Source organism: Suricata suricatta, chromosome 10, assembly GCF_006229205.1.
Source record: "Suricata suricatta isolate VVHF042 chromosome 10, meerkat_22Aug2017_6uvM2_HiC, whole genome shotgun sequence".
Lineage (NCBI taxonomy): Eukaryota > Metazoa > Chordata > Mammalia > Carnivora > Herpestidae > Suricata > Suricata suricatta.
Window position 1 is genome coordinate 97,589,180 of NC_043709.1, and position 18,445 is coordinate 97,607,624.

Consider the following 18,445-nt stretch of genomic DNA (forward strand, 5'->3'; position numbering starts at 1 on the left):
GGCAGATTCTGTTTCCTATTGGGCACTGACCCATGAGACGGATGCAGTACTCCTATGGGCCTCCTAATGATGTTTGGGAGAACATAGAAAAAAATAAAAAGAGCCTTCTCCAGTCACTCCATCAGCCTGAAAGAGGAACTTCCCAGGGCCTAACACAAGGTAGGGGCTTGATAGAATTTTTTAAAGGTTATTTCTTTTTTTAGTAACCTCTACACCCAATTTGGGGATTGAACCCATGACCTTGCCAAGATCCAGTTTCATGATCTTCCAACTGAGCCAGACTGGCACCCCTGGTCAAATTTTTTTTTTAAACCAGAGAAATAGGAAGTAAAGAGATCAAGGTTTCCAGAAAAGGAGGAAAGAAGCTAATCATGAGTGCAGTTGTTTACAAGGGCACATGGGGCATGGAGGTGCTGAGGGGAAGGCTGCAGGGAGAGAGCACAGTATGACTGAGAGTGCTTCCCGCTGTCCCCCAGTCCCAGACTCAATGGCTTTGGTGAGCAGGGAATAAGGAGTCTTTGGGATATGCCTTCCCTGGGGTCTAAATTCAGTGTAGATGCTAGGGGAAGGCTAGGGATATTCTTGGCCGTTCCCCAAATGGTGGTCATCTCTTCTTCCCCATACCGCAATCCTAGGGTCTGTGTAGAGGGCCACTTCCCCACCTCTGGCTCCTATGCTGTGGCAACTCAACCAGGGTTCAGCTCGATGGCGGAGGCTACAGGTCTCCAGCTGCTGCTTACTTTGGTGACTTGGGCTTCCGCTGCCGCCCCAGAGAGCTGGCTTTTGATTCCCACATCCTCATCCTCCCCAGAGGCGCTCTGCCCCAGTACAGTAGCATCCTGTACATCAGAGCCACTTGAGAGAGGCTAGGAGGGCTTGCTGGTCCCCCAGGTCCTGGCATCTCTCTCTCCCTCTCCCTCTTTCTCTCTCTCTCCTCATTTCTCTGCTCACATTTGTCCATTTCTGTCTGTGTCTGTCTACATGGATACCTCCTGTCTTCAACTCCCCACATCTGTCTCTCTCTTCCTCTCAGCCTCATATGCCAGGAACCAATTCTGGCTCTGTTGGTCTTGCCTAGAGTACCCCTTGCCTCTCTTCCTTTTTCATCTTCGCCACTAAGCTCTAGCCCCTTCTTGCCTGTAAACAGGCATCCAGGCCTCTAGCAAGAAAGCAGCTTTCAACAAGCTTTGATGTGAAGGGAGCCTACAGAGCACAGCCCTGGAGCCAAAGGTGGAGGGGAGGGAGGTGGCTGTGGGTGGACAAAGGAAAAAGGACAGATTCCAAGACACATTCAGAGGCCCCAAGGGAGGATGACTGAGGATGAGAGGGAAAGCAGCGGTAGGGAGAGACCCAGAGCAACTCATTAAAGCTACACTTCACACAGTCCCTGATCCCACACCAAGCCCAGGGCTCTACAAACCAGGTCAAGTTGGAGGGAAAGAGATGAAGACATTCTGGAAGGCAAGACACATGCTCAGAGCTGTAGACTGAAAAAGATCAAAAGAGACCAAGAGAACCATGAGACCAAAATGGCAACACACTCTGGCAAACTCTCAGAGCTCTTGAGGTTCCTGTTGCCCTTGCCCTGGCCCCCCAGATGGGATGAGGAGCGAGACTGGGGAGAGGAAGAGGGCACAGCCCCACCACAGCAACAGTCTGTGGTCCCACAGACACTTTCATCTTCCCCCCAAAGCCCCCAGACAGCCCCTCAAGCCCCGCCACCGTGGGATGTGCCCCCCCACCACATCCACCTCTCTCCTGCTCACTGGCTTCGTATAAACTTCCTAGAGACCATGACCCTCTAGGGGACCCCTGTGGTTGAGTGGCTGCAACCTCCACCATCCTCTCCTTTGCCTCAGACGCCTACATGAGGGGAGCCGTGCCCTCCCTCTTTCTCCTATATCCCCCAAAATGTGTGGAACACAGATCAACCGTAGAGCCCTACAAACCCAGACCCCTGTCTGTCCCTTCCCAGCACCCACCCTCTTCAAAGTTAATTTATTCAATATTTATTGAGTGTCCAAAATGTGCAAGGCCCTTGGTCTGCTGAACTCCCCTCATGGCCACCTCACCATTATGGCCAGGATCGGGCCCAAGACGCTGCAAGACTTCTGCCTAGAAGCAGTCGGTGAGAGAGGAGTTCCTATTTTGAGGTAGACCTCTTCTCTAAAAGTGCCCCCCCCCATCTGAAAGAAAGAAATCATGCCAGGAGTTCTCTCTGACCCGTCCTCTGGGAACACTTTCATAAGCGGTTAAGAGGGCGGCCATTTTGTATGAGCCCACAGAATCTAACACAGCACAAGAAATTGTTTTGTCAGTATATGAAAAGGAGTGACCTCTCCCATCAGGTTCTACTCTCAGCCTTGCATCCTTAAAATTTTGTCCCACGAGAATGGGACATTCAGGAAGAGCTAGCCCACCCAGAGTGAAATCTTTTGAATTAGCGATAGTGAGGCCTTTCTATTTTGAGGAATCTGTACCAAGGAGGTCATTCTCCCAGAATAAGTCTAGAAGAGAAGGTAGAGGACGCTTGGGGGACAGTGCTGCAAGGCCATGGAGGTCTTAGGAGGAAGAAAAGGACAGAGAAGGTGTGGATGGGAGGCCGGGGTTGCACAGGGCATGCCACCTTGAGGGGTACCACCTCCTGCAGCCCCCCCAACACCCTACCAAGCCCAAGGCCTGCAAATCCTTTCCTAAACCCCATAGCCTCCTTTTCTAGAGCAACGGAGACTTCTAAAACTAATTTCTTAGAACCAGTTTTTCTAATGACGTACTTACCGAACAATATGTATGTATCACTTTTACAGCACTGCATACCTAAGAGCTCAGTTTCAACCCTTTTAGAAATTCGTTTATCCTTTTAAAGCTCATGAAAATGGACATATTGTTCAAAAGTCCTTAAAAATGCCCAAAACTAGACAAAAATGTAGAAATACATACAGACAGAAAAGATACTTTAAAAAGGCTACCTCAATCACAGGGCGTATGAAATGCTGCAACGGCTTCTGGTGTGAATTTTGGGAGACTGTGTTTTGGGAAAATTGATTTTGGAGAATCGTCTCTAGACCAGATTCCACCTCTCTTTTCTCATTTTCTTGCTTTTCCTTTGTTGCCTCTTTTCATTTCCTTTTTGTAAATAAATAGGCATCCTTCCTCCTTAGCATGTGTTTACTTTCTATTCCTTTCCCACCCCTTCTTCCCTCTTTTCTTTCTTCCTCTTCCTATCTTCATGTCCTACAGTGCCCTCTTGACTCATTGCCTGCAACAGCCTTTCTCAGCTGGTGTGGCCTCAAGTCTCCATGTCTTCTCTGATCTAGCAATCCAGCTCAGCACCCCTCTGAGGAGCCCCTTCTGCTCCGAGGCCCTGAGCTGCACACAGTGGGATGCAGACAGAAGTTCGCCTTCATCCCTTCATCCCCACCCTCTTGAAGCTCCCAGTTCTAGTGCGAAACACAAGAGAATGTGGCCAGTATTGTGGACAGATGATTGGGAGTCAAGAGCATTCCAGTGCATCTGCTGCCATGTCCCCCTCCCCTTCCCAGACCCATGGAAAGGCGTGGAGCTGAGTCTGTCCATCTTACCTACGGATCTGTGTCTTCCCCTCTGACTTCTCACACAGCTGTGTCTATGTGAAGGCTGGGCGCTCTGCAACAGGAGCCCACCCCGGAGAGCGCTTGTTACTTCTGCAGAGATGTATGTAAATGGAGAGACAGGAAGCCCGGTGGTAAGGCTCCTCCACACCCCAGGCCTGGGCCAGCCCCCAACGTCACCATGTGGGGCTGGGGTCCCCACCCCCTGCCTCGGGGAAGATGTCAAAGTTAAAATGCCAAAGTCAAGGGAAAAAGTTAAGCAGAGCTAGGTTGGAGCAGTGTCACCGCACTTCCCTTTGCATAACAAGAAAAAGCGTGCATCAGTGATATTGCAAATATCTATCGGGTTTGGGCTTCAGGGAAAGAAGTGGGAGGAGAGTGGCGGGAGGGCACTGAAGGACATTTCTGGTAAACCCCAAACAGCTCCTCACTCCAGGGCCCTGAGGGCATTTGTTGAAGGGTTGGGGGCGGCACCAGAAGCATTTATAGGTGGTTGAGTGTGGCAGAGAGGGCCCGAGCTGAGAGGAAGTTACCTGAGACCTGCGGAGTGACCCCCAGAGTGATCATGGACCAGACCCTTTTCCTCTGGGCCTTTGTCTCTGGGCAGCCCTGAATGCTCCTCTACCCAGGTCTCTCTCAAGCTCCGGACGTGTAGATCCATCCAGCCATTGGACATCTCCACTTGGACGCTCACCACACATAACAAACCCAACATGTCCCAAGTTACACTTATCACCTGCTTGTCACTACTCTCCGGACCTATACTTCCCCCGCAGCTCACACCAAATAAACTGAGTGTAATCTCTGACACCTTCACCCACCCCCTCCCATGTGTTTATTTACCATTTCCTGTGGATGTTACCTTCGAACCATCTCAGAAGTCTCTCCAAGTCACTCCGCCCCACTTCTGCTATCCCATCCCCAGGTGCCATCACCACCCTGTGCGTGGACAACAGCTCCTGCCTCCTCACTGGCCTCCTGGCCTCCCCGTTCTGTCTTCCTCTTGGCCACTTTCCGCACAGTAGCCTGAGTGAGCATGTAAATATGCCCAGGTGACCATGCCCTTTCCCTACTGTGAAAGAAGTAGCTAGTTGAGCTTGCAACTCCAACAATTAATGCAGATGCTTCTAATTTGAGACAACATTGTGATTCATTTGTAGCAGAAAGGCATTGTACTACTTTCATTTTATAACACAGTGTACTCAAGCTTTGAAAGTCAATAAAATTAATATTCACTGCTCATCAGAGGCTTTCTTAAGTGAAACTGGCATTAATATTTTTATTCTTTTTTCTCTTTCTTTTCTTTTTTTTTTTTTTTTTTTTGCTGCAAATACGGTAAAGAACACAATGACTATAGCATGGTTTGGCTTGGCTGCCTTGTTTTGTGCTAAGGCAGCGGTCTAGCCCAGATTGCTTTTGCAACATCATTGGAATGTCAACATAGTGACAAAAGCCAATAATGTCCTATTATTTTTATGAAAGTAGCTCGACCTCAAAATCTCCCTGCAAGGGTCTTAGGGACCCTGTGGCTACACTTTGAGAACCGCTAATCTAGGAAACCTGTGTTCATTCTTCAGCTCTTCACTATTTCTCGCACAGACGTTTAGTTGTCCCCCAAATGTTTTCTCTTTCTTACTTAGTAACAGAATCCTCCCTTTTTCATTGAGCTCACAGCTGCCCAGATTTAAGTTACACTTAATCGTGGCCTTCCTTGCCTCTGGATGTGGCTAACTGACTCAATCTTGGTTGATGGATGTAAGTGCAAGTGTTAGTTGCAACTTCTAAGGACTGTCCTTACAGGGACAGTGTGTGTCCTCCTCAGGCTTCATCCCCTTCCTACAGGCTTGTTTGTAGCCAACCTGCCTTTCTCATTTACGTGACCTGGCAGAGGTCCTAACAGGCATTTATGCTTCTAACCCCTGATCTAATCCAACCGTGCCCACTCATTCACATATTCAACAAATTGCGTTTTTTCCCCTCCATATTTTACTTTTAAGTAATCTTTCCACCCAATGTGGGACTCGAACCCACAACTCTGAGATCAAGAGTCACATGCTCTACCCACTGAGACAGCCAGGCACCCTATTCAGCCAGTGTTAGGTGCCTTCCCCGCCCAAGGCACTCTGTGGGTGCTGGGGATGTGATATATAAGCTAGACATGACATGGCTACCTCTCCGATTTGTGTCATAGACACTAAACGATTAATAATGCCATCACAATTGGACAAGTGCTACCAAAGAGAAACCCAGAGTGCTGGGATCTTATCATAGGGAGCCTTATTTCAACTGGGAGAGCAAGACAGGCTTCCCTGGGGAGCGTGTATCAGGGATCATCTGGCTTTGCTACAAGTGAAAGAAAGGTCAACATAAAGTCAACAGCCCCTGGCTGTTGAATACTTAGGCCAAAGTGATTTCTCAAAGAGGTCTGAAGGCAGGTGCTTCAGGGCTAAGGGAGGTGAGGGGGCTCCCCGCCGCACCCCACAGCAGGATTTGTGTGTCTGGATCTTGTTGCTTCGTCATCCTCTGCACGTGACCTCTCCTTTCCCTTAATAAGGATCTCCCAGTCCCCCGTGCTTCTCTCCCTTGCAAGCACTTTGCCAAGCGTAATCATTATGAAATTACTGCTTTACAGTCTGGCAGGCTCGAGTGGTGAGTCTGTCTGACTTAACACCCAGCAGAGTGCCTTGGGCCCCGTAGACACTTAATACTTATTAGATGTTAAAAATATTGAATTGTATTGGGGCATCTGGGTGGCTCAGTTGGTTATGCACCCAACTTCAGCTCAGGTCATGATCTCAGTATTCGTGAGTTCGAGCCCCGCATCAGGTTCTGTGCTGACAACTCAGAGCCTGAAGCCTGCTTCAGATTCTGTGTCTCCCTCTCTCTCTGCCCCTCCCCTCCCCCACTCATGCTGTGTCTCTGTCTCTCTGTCAAAAATAAATAAACATTAAAACATTTTAATATTAAATCATATTGATATTTACTGGTGTTAAATGTGTTGTGGTAAAATATGCACGCCATAAAATGTACCATGTTAACTGTGTTGAAGCCTACAGTTCTGTACCATTTACATTCATGTTATTATTATACATCCATCTCCAGAACTTTTTCACCTTCTGCAAATGAACCTCTGGACCCTTTAACACTAACTGCCTGTCCTCCTCCCCCAGCCCCTGGCTGTTGGACACTTTTTGAATGAATGACTGGAAAGCAAGGATTACAAAATCAAATGGCACCAGGAGCCTGCGAGGTAATAGAAGTGAGAAAGCAGGCTGGCTGTAAACAGGAGGGAGGGGTGGAGATGGAGGTCAGTCTGCAGGGGCAGGGAGGCAGTCCCGGCAGCCACGGACCACCCAGCTCCAGCTGAGTTGATAGGAGAGGTTGCATGAGAACCTGTAAACCCAGACTTGCCGGTTCTAACAAAATGTCACGGGAAGGTGGAAAAATCAATCATTTCTATAATAACCTCTAACTTTAATGTTGGCAACGAATTTTCTGTTTTTGTTCTAATTCTGAGTAAGTCAAACAAAGCATTCCAAGGGCTGGATGTAGCTTAGGGCCACCAATTTGCAAGCCCTAGACCCCCATGATGATGCCAGTCATCTCTTGGATCTGTGACCTTGTCAGTCCATGAAGGTGGATTCTCAGGAGCCAACAGGCCCCAAGAACGTGGCTCTCCCTCTGGTTTCCAAACAGGAAAAGATAACAGGAAGAGAGAGGATGGCTTGTGTGTGTGTTTTTTTTAAATATTTTTATTTATTTTTGAGAGAGAAAGAGGCAGTGAGAGAGGGAGACAGAATCTGAAACAGACTTCAGGCTCTGAGCTGTCAGTACAGAGACCAATGAGGGGCTCAAACCCATGAACTGTGAGATCATGCCCTGTGCTGAAGTTGGATGCTTAATTAACTGAGCCACCACGTGCTCCTCTTTCATCCTGTCTCTGGGCTGGAGGAGGGGAAGGAGAGGAAGTTTACGCTGAGCACTTAGGACTGCCATGTGCTTGATGTTGCCGTACATTTTATTTGAGCCTTACAGCAATGATAGGGCATAATTATTATTCTCCAGATCACACAGATGTGGCAACTAGACTCAAAGAGTTTAAGAAAAATGCTAAACTCACAGAGCCAGTAACCATATTTGCTGGAACTGGGATTCCAACTTACCTGCTGGGACCCCACCCTCACCCCACTGCCTCTCCTCGGCATTAAGAAAGACCAAGATGGGAGCACCTGGATGGCTCAGTTGGAAGAACGTGTGACTCTTGATGTTGGGGTCATGAGTCTGATCCCCGCATTGGGGGTAGAGATTACTTAAAAATAAAGAAAGAAAGAAACTTTTTGTCTTTAGTGTTTATTTATTTTTGAGAGAGAAAGAGTGTGACCAGGGGAGGGGCAGAGAGAGAGGGAGACACAGAATCTGAAGCAGGCTCCAGGCTCTGAGCTGTCAGCCCAGAGCCCAACATGGGACTCAAACTCATTAACTGTGAGATGATAACCTGAGGTGAAGGCAGACACTTAACCAACTGAGACACCGAGGCTCCCCTCACCCTTTTTTTTTTAATAATAAACTTTAAAAAGAAGAAGAAGAAGAGGAAAAAAAGAAAAGGCCAGGATGATGGCTAAGAGAAGTCTTCTCCCATAGTGACAGAGGGGTATGAGGCCAACAATCACATCTGGGGCTTGTGAGCCTTTGCACCACCATGATCCCTCACATCTACGGAGGGATTTTCCATTATCAAAGCTCTTTCATGTACATTAGCACAGGCCCGACCTTTTGGTAGGTGTTACCATCCTTGTTTTAGAGAAGAAACTGAAGTTATGTTGTCTGCTCCAACATAGGCCTGTAAGCATGGAGCATAGGGATTTCCAGAAGTCCCCTGCTTCCTGGTAGAGAGCTATTTTTGCTTTCTGTATTCTGTCTCTAGGCTGGAGGAAGGGAAGGAGGCCAAGGCAGGAGAAAAATGGGGCATATCGCAGCCTGCTGATGGAGCGTCGGGGACCAGGCTGTTGGAGAAAGGTAGGGCAGCCTGTGGAGTGGAGAGTTGGAAGCCACAGGTGCAGTCTTGTGGTGGCCTCCTTACCAGAAACATCTGCAGCACCACTGACACCCTCTGCAAAGGGGGTAGGGGGCAGGGCTTGGGGAGGGGGGAGGGGCGGGAGGGGCGACCGAGGCTGTTCTTTGGGAAGCAGTCTTGGAGGGCTGAGCCACCTCCACCCCAGCCACATTGTCCCTAGCTCCATGACCACTTTTGGCAACTCTGAGGGAGGTTCCTGGGCCTCCCGCACCCCATGCTAGGGCTGAGTAGGCAAATTTCAGAGTCTGGCCTCAGCTCAGCCAGCTGGCACCTGCAGCCCTTGAAGAAACTGTCAGCCACAGAGTGGAGCAGTGACAACCCATCCCCACCCCAACACCGTTCCCTTCAAAGGGCTAACTCCACCTGGGAGTGGGCCTGAGCAGGGACACCGAAGCTTGCTCTCCTCCTTTGGTGGGAGCTGGGAGGCAATAGAAGGGATCAGGCCTGAACCCTAACAACTCTGCCTGTTGGGAGAGATGGAGCAGGGAACTTTCTGGGCCTGCCCTGCTCCAGGGAGATGAGAAGACCCGCCAAGGGTGGGAGACACACTGGCAAATGTGACCACAGATCTGAAGGAGCACAACATAGCCTCTTGCCTGACATACTTGACTTGGCAAGGCCCTGGACCTCGTTTGGCCTTCAGAACTTCTGGACAGCAGACAGTGGAGGAGGCTGTTGGGCCCATTGCAAAGGCTTAGGGGTAGAGGAACTCAGAGATGCTCCTTCTCCTCATTTGTCCTATCTTTCTTTCAGGTCCTCTTCCTCCATGAGAGCCAAGCTATCATAAGCAAGATGGCCCCCAATGATTCCTGCTACCTCCGGTTCATACCTTTATGTTTTCCCCTCCCATATTGTCCTAGCACTGGTCTGTGTGACCAATAGACTAGGGCAAAAGTGATGGTACATCATTTTCCAGATTAGATTTTAAAGACATGGCAGTTTTATTCTTGGCCACACTCTCCCTCTGGGGAAGCCAGCTGCTATGTGGTGAGCTGCGTCATGAAGAGACCAAGGCACTGGGGCTCCTGGGTGGCTCAGTCAATTAAACGGCCGATTTCGACTCAGGACTTGATCTCACAGTTCATAAGTTCGAGTCTCGCATCAGGCTCTGCGCTGACAGCTTGGAGACTGGAGCCTGATTCAGATTCTGTGTCTCCCTCTCTCTCTGCCCCTCCTCAGCTTGCACTCTGTCTCTCCCTCAAAAATGAATAAACATTTTTTAAAAAATTGAAGAGGCCCATGCTGGGAGGAACTACAGCCTCTGGCCAACTGCCACCTGAGGGAGGCTTTTTGGAAGCAGATCCTCTACCCCAGTCAAAGCTTCAGATACACCACAGCCCTTGCCCACCTCATAACAGCAGCCTCACAAGAGACCCTGGAACCAAAACTACTCGGCTAATTTTAAAAAAAAGGAGGTGGGGCACGTGGGTGGCTCAGTCAGTTAAGCATCCCAACTCTTGATATTGGCTTAGGTTGTGATCTCGGGATTGTGAGATCGAGCCCCACATCAGACTCTGCTGACAAAGTAGAGCCTGCTTGGGATTCTTTTTCTCCCTCTCTCTCAGCCCCTCCCCTGGTCTCTCTTAAAATAAATAAATAAACACTAAAAAAAACCCCACAAATAAACAAAAAACTACTCAGGACACCTGGTGGCTGAGTTGGTTAAGCGTCCAACTTAGGCTCAGGTCAGGATCTTGCAGTTTGTGGGTTTGAGCCCCGTTTGGAGCTCTGTGCTAACAGCTCAGCGCCTAGAGGCTGCTTCGGATTCTGTGTCTGTGTCTCTCTATTTCTCTGCCCCTCCTTTGCCTGGGCTGTTTCTCTCTGTCTTTCAAAAATGAATAAACATTAAAAGAAAACTACTCAGCTAAGCAGCTCTTAACTTTCTGACTATGTGAGATCATATGTTTATCGTTTTAAATTACTAATTTTGGGGATAATTGTTATGTAGCAGTAGGTAACAAATAGAGCTTCCGTCCTTTTTAACAAGGGTGTAAGATGATCCCCCACCCCAGCACCCACTGAAGGTTCCTGAGCTATCTGCTTCCTTCATGCCCCTTCCCATCAGGACCTCAACCTGGAACACTGGTTTATCAATTAACTTGGAGGTACAAGATGAATTCACCTAGATCCCTGGGAGACTTAAGAAGACAGCAAACGGTAGGGTGATGCCTGAGTGGCTCAGTTGGTTGAACATTGGGTCTTGGTTTCAGCTCAGGTCCTTGTCTTACAGATGGTGAGTTCAAGCCCGATGTCAGACTCCATGTTGACAGTGTGGAGCCTGCTTGAGATTCTCTCTTTCCCTATCTCTCTGCTCCTCCCCTTCTTTCTGTGCGTTTCTCAAAATTAATTAAAAAAAGAGGACCGGGCGCCTGGGCAACTTAGTTGATTAACTCTCTGACTCTTGATTTTGGCTCAGGTCATAATCTTGTGGTTGGCAAGATCGAGCCTTGTATCAGGCTCTATGCTGAGCTTGAAGCCTGCTTGGGATTTTCTCTCTCCCTCTGCTTATCTACATTTCTTCCCTGCTTGCGCACTCTCTCTCTCTCTCAAAATGAATAAATAAGCATTAATAATAAAAAAAAAAAAGACAGCAAAACAGTCAATGGTTATCCTCCTGGATGTAATGGGGGGAGGTTGAGGGAGCTGAAGGGGGAGGAGTAGAGATGTGTCACCCCTAGGAGAGACCCCACAGAGGAGGGGGTGAGAATGAATAAAAAGGAGCCCTGTATGCACGAGCCCCATGCCACTCTTCCTTGTACCCTTTGCTCTTCTCTCCCTTAGTGGGTAGAAGAACAGGTGGCCTTTCACTTTGCCTCTGTCCCCTCCCTGTCCCCTTCATTCAGGAGCGTGGGGAAGTCCCCACATAGATGACAGTGAATCCTTGATGACTACCCTCATAAGCCCAAAAGGCATAGAATGTTACCCAGCAGAGAGGAAAATTGCCACCCACAGAACTTTCCAGGAAATCCCTGCCCCATTAAAACACGGCTTCCACTGCACTGAGGAGAGCAGGGGCCTAGGACAGGGCTGAGGCGTCTCCACGGCCACAACGGGTGCGGGGGGGCGGTTCTCAAGGCTTCTCAAAGGAACTTCAAGACTTTCCCTTGACAGTGTGATCACAGGCCAGAGCCTCTTTCTGTGCCACTGTTTCTCAACCTGTGACAAGATCACCACCATCCTAAGGCTCAGAACTTCAGGGTGCTTTAAGTGGTTCGTTATTCAGGCTTCAGAGGGTGCCCCCTCTCCCACTAAGGCTCTGCACAGAATAAAGGTGTCCCTCAGTGCCCAAGTCTCTGGCCATTGTGTCTCCACAGGGATATGTCTTCAGCCTCATGGTTCATGTCTCCGTGCACACGGCTCAGTGGGACACCTGGTGGTGTTTGCCACAGCACGTGTATGCCCACTGCCTGGCAGTATTTCCCCCCTCCTGTCCATGGTTAAATCGCCCTGGCAGAGCTGTCTGCGGCTGAGTCCAGAGCCAGGCACATGTAGCAGGTGGAGGTCTAGGTCCCTGGGGTGGGGGCTGCTGTGGGCTGAGGGTCTGCAGGGCCCAGATGAATGTCCTCTCTGAGAGAGACAACACAGGAGGCAGGCAGGCTTGTGGTCTGGTGGACCCTTCCTGGCATGGCCAGAACAGGCCGCCTTCCTCCTTCACAAATGGGTGGTCAGACAAGTATATCACATGAACGGGGGGCCTCAGCCTTCAAAGCCCTTTTACTATCTGGTACTCACAGCAACCCATTTTAATGGGTCATTATCATTATTCCATTTAGTATGAGGACACGGAGGCTGAGGAGATCAAGCCCCGGTCCCATCCGCAGAGATAGAATCAGAGGTCGGGTCCAGACACCCAAAGCTATACCACAGCCAGCTGTCTTGCTGGCCATTTTTCTCCCCACATGGGGCCTTTGTTCACAGCACTCCCCTTTGTCAGACTTGGATCATAACCTCGCGGGGCCAGGGCTGTTTGTCCTGAGGCATGCATCATCCAGTCCCTGTCCTGGATAGCATCCAGGGTATGCGACCACCGCTTGGTGCACACGCATACGCAGACCACAGAAAGTGAACAACACAAAGATGGTGTCTCTGCACATGGGGATCTGTGCCTGTCTGGACGACTGCACGGTTCATCTCCTGCAGCCCGCCCTAGCCTGCCCAGTGACCTCCTGCGGTATGGTGCACAGTGACCACTGGGTGGCAGTGTCTTCTCATGCCTGGGACCAGACAGGTTGCCCTGAGCCAAGGAAGGTGGGGGTGGGGTGGAGGCAAGCAGGATCCACCGCCAGCTGTCCAGAAAGGTTGCAAGACCTGATCCCCTGGAGGACGTGACATGGCAGGGTTCCTCCGTGTGTGTGCAAGCACACTGCAGCAAGAAGGCCAAGGACAATGTGAAATGGAGCCAAGGGTGGGGTGGGGTGGGCCAGGGGAACAAAACTATAAAGGAAACCAGGGCAGCCAGCATAATATGAGCAAAGAACACAGAAGAGAGCTGCAGAGGTAAGGGGTGAGGGCTTTTGGAGCGTCAAAGAAACAACTATCTAGGAAGGAGAGAGCAAGAGAAAGACCAAGGTAGAAAGAATCACGAAGAGACCAGAAACAGAAAAGAGGAAGATAAGAGAGATTGGCTGGGGAAAGTAGGTCGGAAGGCTTAGGTGGGAGAAGGAAGCCCCCAGAGGCTAGGCAGAGAACCTTCACTGGACAAGAAGAAGCCAGACTCAGGCTTGCTGCTGAGAGGGAGTTTATTTGGACTGAGTTGTGGAGATCTGCTGGCTGCCTCAGCTCTAAGTCAGAGCTCCTCGGGCTCCTGCTCGAGGTTGGGCTCCAGCTCCGGCTCAGGCTGCGGCTTCTGCTCCCGCTCCGGCTCCAGCCCCAGCTCCAGCTCCAGTTCCGGTTCTTGCTCCAGCTCCCCTATCTTGCTCTGGGTCTGAGGTGGGTGAATCCCATGCTCCAAGGCAGAGAATCTTCTTGGACGCCACTATGGGAAGACCAGGAAAGTGGGTAGGGAGGATGAGGGGAATATGGAGAATACTGAGTCCATCTATTCTTTCCCAGTCCCCTGTGTTCCCCATCTGGTCCCAGGCCTTTTCTCAGCCCCTTCAAGCCACTCCTGGGTCATTCAGGCACAAGGGGTCTTTGGAGAGGCTTATAAAGAGGGAGGCTCAGCAGACAAGATCAGGAATCCACCTTGGTCATCTTCCCTGAGGAAGGGGTGCCAGACAGCACCCAGAGAACTAAAGAGAGGGGGAGCCAGTAGCCAGGGCAGGGGTCGAGGGGTGGGGGGTGGGGTGATGGGAGGGGTCCCAGCTCACCTGTTTTCTCCAAAGGTGAAAACCAAAGGCTCCAGTCATCAAAAGGAGCAGAAAGAGGATACCAAGGATGAGAAAGAGAGGGAGCTGGTTTGTGTTCAGGGCACCTGAGGCCCGCCCAGAGCGTTGGGCACCTACAGAAGAAGGACAGTATTAGGCATAGGCTCATAGTTGGAAGAGTTATCTTGCCACAGCCTCATATGTTACAGATACAGACAATGAGACCCAGAGTTTAGGGATTTATCCAGGATTATTAGGTAACTAATAGCATCACTGAGTCCAGGCCTGGACAAGAGCTAGAGGTTAGGGAAAAAAGAGCTGGGATGGGGCAGGGGAGGGGTCTGGAAAGTGGGATCAAGATGCTCGGTCTGGAGCTGGTGCTGTGGTGTTGTGGGGTCTCGGACCTGGGCCAGATGGCTCAGTGAAGGATACCACTGTCCCGAGAAGCCTCTTCCCCTGGTATACATGGCACTGCCAGGTCTGAGAAGCAAGTCTGTCCTGCTGCATCTCCAGCCAGGGTCCTGGGGAACTTCTCCATGATGGCTTCTCTGGGCTGCTCCACACAAAACTCTCTCTTCCGGATGCTGGAGTCACCTCACAAAGCAGTTTCCTCAGGTTGCCAGGTAACCCGGAGGATTTGGGTGTCACTGAAAAAATCAGGAGGCAAGAGATCTTCGGGGCCCGACCCCCTCACTTGAAACCACAGAGTCCACTCCCAAGTCTCAGTCGCCCTGCACTCACCTGGACTCTGATTGGGTGAGGTTGAGGGGAGGAGATCAGGGTCATGGCCAAATTAATCTTATCAAGGCAAAGCTCTGGACAGATCATTCTGCTGCTCCAAAGCTTTCCAGGCTCTCTACTGCTTTCAGGGGACAGTTCAAACGCAAACTGGCCCAGAAGGGTCACATGGAAAACACTATTTCAGATCCTTTTACATTACTTTCTATCCAAATGTCCAGAAACCCCAAAATCGGTCAGTTATATTGTCCCCTCCACCCCATACACCTTGCACTTTTCTTGTTTCCATGACTTGGCTCACATCAGTATCTCCTGCTTTAAGGTGTCCCCTGAATGAACTCTACCCCCTTTCCGAATGTTCAGAGATCAGTGAACTGACCCACAGACAGCTGATCTACAGACAGCATCTCAAAGCTGAACAATGAGAGATAGCATGGGTAGGAAGTCACCAGCGGTGAAGGGTCTTGAGCTGAGCATGGTGCACAGGCACCTGAAGATTTGGTGACAGACACACCTGACCTTCGACCCTGAGGCTGGTACTTCCCAGCTGTGCGATTTGAGAAATTCTTTCTCTGTAAAACAGGGGTAACAGTCTCTCCCAGTGAGCTGTCATGAGATAGCATGGAACTAACACGAAACAGTTGACCTCAAGAAGACCTTAGACTGGGGGGCTCCACCGGTTAAGCGTTTGACTCTTGATTTCAGCTCAGGTCATAATCTCATGGTTTGTGGGTTCAAGCCCTGCATCAGGCTCTGCACTGACATTCTGGAGGCTGCTTGGGAGTCTCTCTCTCTCTTTCTTCCCCTCCCCATCCCTCTATCTAAATAAATAAATAGACAAAATGAAGAAGAAGAGGAAGAAGAAGGAAGAAGCCGGCCTTGGATGGAAAGAATTGGGAGGCTTTGTCAATTGACTGGATGTGGAAGAAATAGGAGGCCAAGTTTCAGGACAAGTGGGTTTGGGGCACGGAAGTTACTGACAGAAAGGCTAAGTCATCAAGAGGACTCAGTGTGAGGAAAAGATGGGGTTCAGAGTGAGGCTGAGGTGTGGGTAGGATATCTAGGTAGAGGTGTCCTGCAGCAGGTGGAAACTGAGCATTGGCCTTCAGGAGATGTAGGACCTGTCAGCATATTCATTTATTCATTCAAACAATGCACATTATTAAGCACCTACTATGTGGTACCACTATTTAGCGGACACAGGTGAGCACTGCAGGACACAGCCAAGCTGTTGTGGATCATAGTTACCAATCAATCAACAAATACTTTCTGAGTTTTGAGGGTCGGTTTTTTTTTTTCTGTTTGTTGTATGCTGTCTTAAAAAAAAAAAGCCCTTGCTCAGTAAATATTTAGTGACCAAGGGACTGATTGATTAACTCCTCCCAAATCCACGCCACTTCCTGCAACTTTAACCCAACTCCTGATCCCAAAGTAGACAAGGATTCTAGAAATATATTCACTTCTTGTGAACCATTCACACTTTTGCCACCTGTCCTTCTGATTTCTCAGACCCTCCCCCCACATTCAGAGCAGGGGAGTCACTCAGAGGAGTGGAATGTTCATCTAGTGACTCAGGGGAGACTTTCCGTTTTGGTGGTTCTTTATGTGGGGGCGAGAAAAGAGGAGGCCACGGGGGCAGCCTTTGCGACTTGTGCCTGCTGGCCTGGCATCACAAGGCGGGTTTGCCCAGTCTCTCTGCCCAGCCAGCCTTCCCTCCCTGTCTCAGCTCCCCTGGGATGGGACCTACTCCTTTCCCACCTGGGGCTGACCTGTGATGACTGCCAAGGTGACAGAGACACTGAGCTGCTGCCCCTGCAGATGGACACGGCAGGTGTAGGTCCCAGCCTGGGCCTGGCTCACAGCCTCCAGTGGAAGGGTAAAGTTGCCATTGTCCCCAGCCATCAGGAGGTCAGGGCCTCCGCCAGGAGGGGCCCACCTGGCAGTGAGAGAAGACTGGGTCCCCAAACCAGGAGGAAGGTAGCAGGGCAGCCCCACCCTGGAACCGGCTCCAGCATACACTGTCAGAGGCACTGAGGGCTCCAGGCCTGGAAAAAAAGAGAACCCAAAGTTGAAGCTGAGAGAGGGAGGCACAGAGGGGCTGGAGGGCTGGGGCTGCAGGTAAGGGAGGCAGAAGAGCAAAGGAGGTGGTCGGGCTCTGAGGGGTACAAGGGAGCAGATAATGTGGATGAGCTGAGGATGCTCTGAAACCCCCATGTGGGCTGGGCCAGGGGGGACACTGAAGGCTGGCCAGTGAGGCTGGATGGCCCAGGGAAAAGCTGGAAGAGGGGAAGGCAGCTAAAAGGCTGCAATGTGAAGGGCACCTCAGTGGCTCAGTCAGTTAAGCTTCTGACTTTGGCTCAGGTCATGATTTCACAGTTTGTGAGTTCAAGCCCTGCATCAGGCTCTGCTGACAGCTCAGAGCCTGGAGCCTGCTTCAGATTCTGTGTTTCCCTCTTTCTCTGCCCCTCTCTTGCGCTCTCTCTCTCTCTCTCTCTCTCTCTCTCAAAAGTAAATAAACATTTAAAATTAAAAAAAAAAAAGGCTGCAATTCAAGATACAAGGGAGTTGGACAGTGAAACCCAGGCAATCACAGTGGGCACCAGCTGCCAGAGACCTGCTTTGAGGACCCGTAAGTCAGGGGGAGGTGACGGGGGCAGGAAGGGGTTGTGGTCAAGTGTGAAATCAGACTGGAGGAGTTACCCAGAACACTGAGGTTGTACGTGATGGAGACACTGAAGCCATCTCTGTAGGTGAGGAGGCAGCCCCATGGCCCAGCGTCCAAGGGGCTCAACTGGGGCAGGAAGAGGAGGCTTCCGGCTAAGTGGTGATGTGGGGACTCCTGGACAGGGACTCTGCCCCGGAACCAGTGCACGGAGGCTGGAAGGTCAGGGCGGCTGAAGGAGCAATTCAAAATGACCCAGTCGGAGATGCGGAGAGACCCTGGGGGGCTGGCAGTCACTGCTCAAGGATAAAGAAGGTGCATTAGCTCCACCAGAAACACTTTCCAAACGCAGCAGGCCAACTAAGCTGGCAACTGGTCCCAAGCTATAGACTTCTTTGTCTTTTCCACCCCAACTCTCCTCCGACTACCACCCGTTGCCCCGCTCTGCCATGACCCCACCCCCAATCCCTGCCACCTGCAGGTGCTTAAAATGGATGCTCAGGAATCTCCTGCCTACTTTCCCCAACCCCAGCCTCCAGTTTACTCACCTCGGTCTACCCGCCCCTTTCACCAGGCTTTGCCCGAGGATCCCCACTAAGCCCACCCCCTGAGCTACAGATGTCTGAAATGAGCACTCTAGCCCACCACTCTCCCCCCACAACCCAGGGGTGCCTCCCCTCCTCCACCCTGGCACTCCCAGTGTGGGTGGGGGAGGGAAGCTCCGGGGGTGATACAATTTCTCCTTAGGGTCCTCCACCCCCCCAACACGTGCTTCCCTGGGGGCACCTTCCACTCTGCTCCCCACCCCCATCCGCTACCCTCCTGGGGGGCTCTCCAGCCCTGCCCAGGGCGCATTCTTAGAAGCACAGCCCCTGCCCCAGCCCTTCCTGCCTCCAGGACGGCGGGGAGCTCGGCGCCTTGCTCTGGCCCGGCTCCCCGCGGCCCGCCCCCACCTACTGGAGGCCTGGCCCACGCGCAGACGGAGGCGGCAGGCGAGGGAGCGGTCCCGGAGGTGTACCGCAGCGCGGTACTCGCCGGCGTCGGCGCGTCGGGCCGGGCGCAGCCACAGCGAGAA

At 51.0% G+C, this 18,445-nt stretch overlaps 2 protein-coding genes across 3 annotated transcripts in view; both read right to left on the reverse strand.

The window, feature by feature from the left end:
* Window positions 1-3,692, reverse strand: part of CD4 (CD4 molecule) — a 46,609-nt gene extending 42,917 nt beyond the window's left edge. For both annotated transcript variants that reach the window (XM_029953874.1, XM_029953875.1), the window contains exon 1: window positions 3,582-3,692. The gene's annotated coding sequence lies outside the window, so the exon portion shown is untranslated. The remainder of the gene's footprint in view (window positions 1-3,581) is intronic.
* Window positions 3,693-13,385: 9,693 nt separating this feature from the next.
* Window positions 13,386-18,445, reverse strand: part of LAG3 (lymphocyte activating 3) — a 6,484-nt gene continuing 1,424 nt past the window's right edge. The window contains exons 4-9 of the mRNA XM_029954239.1: window positions 18,328-18,445; window positions 17,409-17,666; window positions 16,478-16,753; window positions 14,375-14,617; window positions 13,974-14,104; window positions 13,386-13,639 (exon numbers count right to left, since the gene is read on the reverse strand). The exon at window positions 18,328-18,445 is cut by the window's right edge and continues 49 nt beyond it. Of these exons, the coding sequence (XP_029810099.1) occupies window positions 13,451-13,639; window positions 13,974-14,104; window positions 14,375-14,617; window positions 16,478-16,753; window positions 17,409-17,666; window positions 18,328-18,445 (1,215 nt within the window). The 3' untranslated portion in view covers window positions 13,386-13,450. The remainder of the gene's footprint in view (window positions 13,640-13,973; window positions 14,105-14,374; window positions 14,618-16,477; window positions 16,754-17,408; window positions 17,667-18,327) is intronic.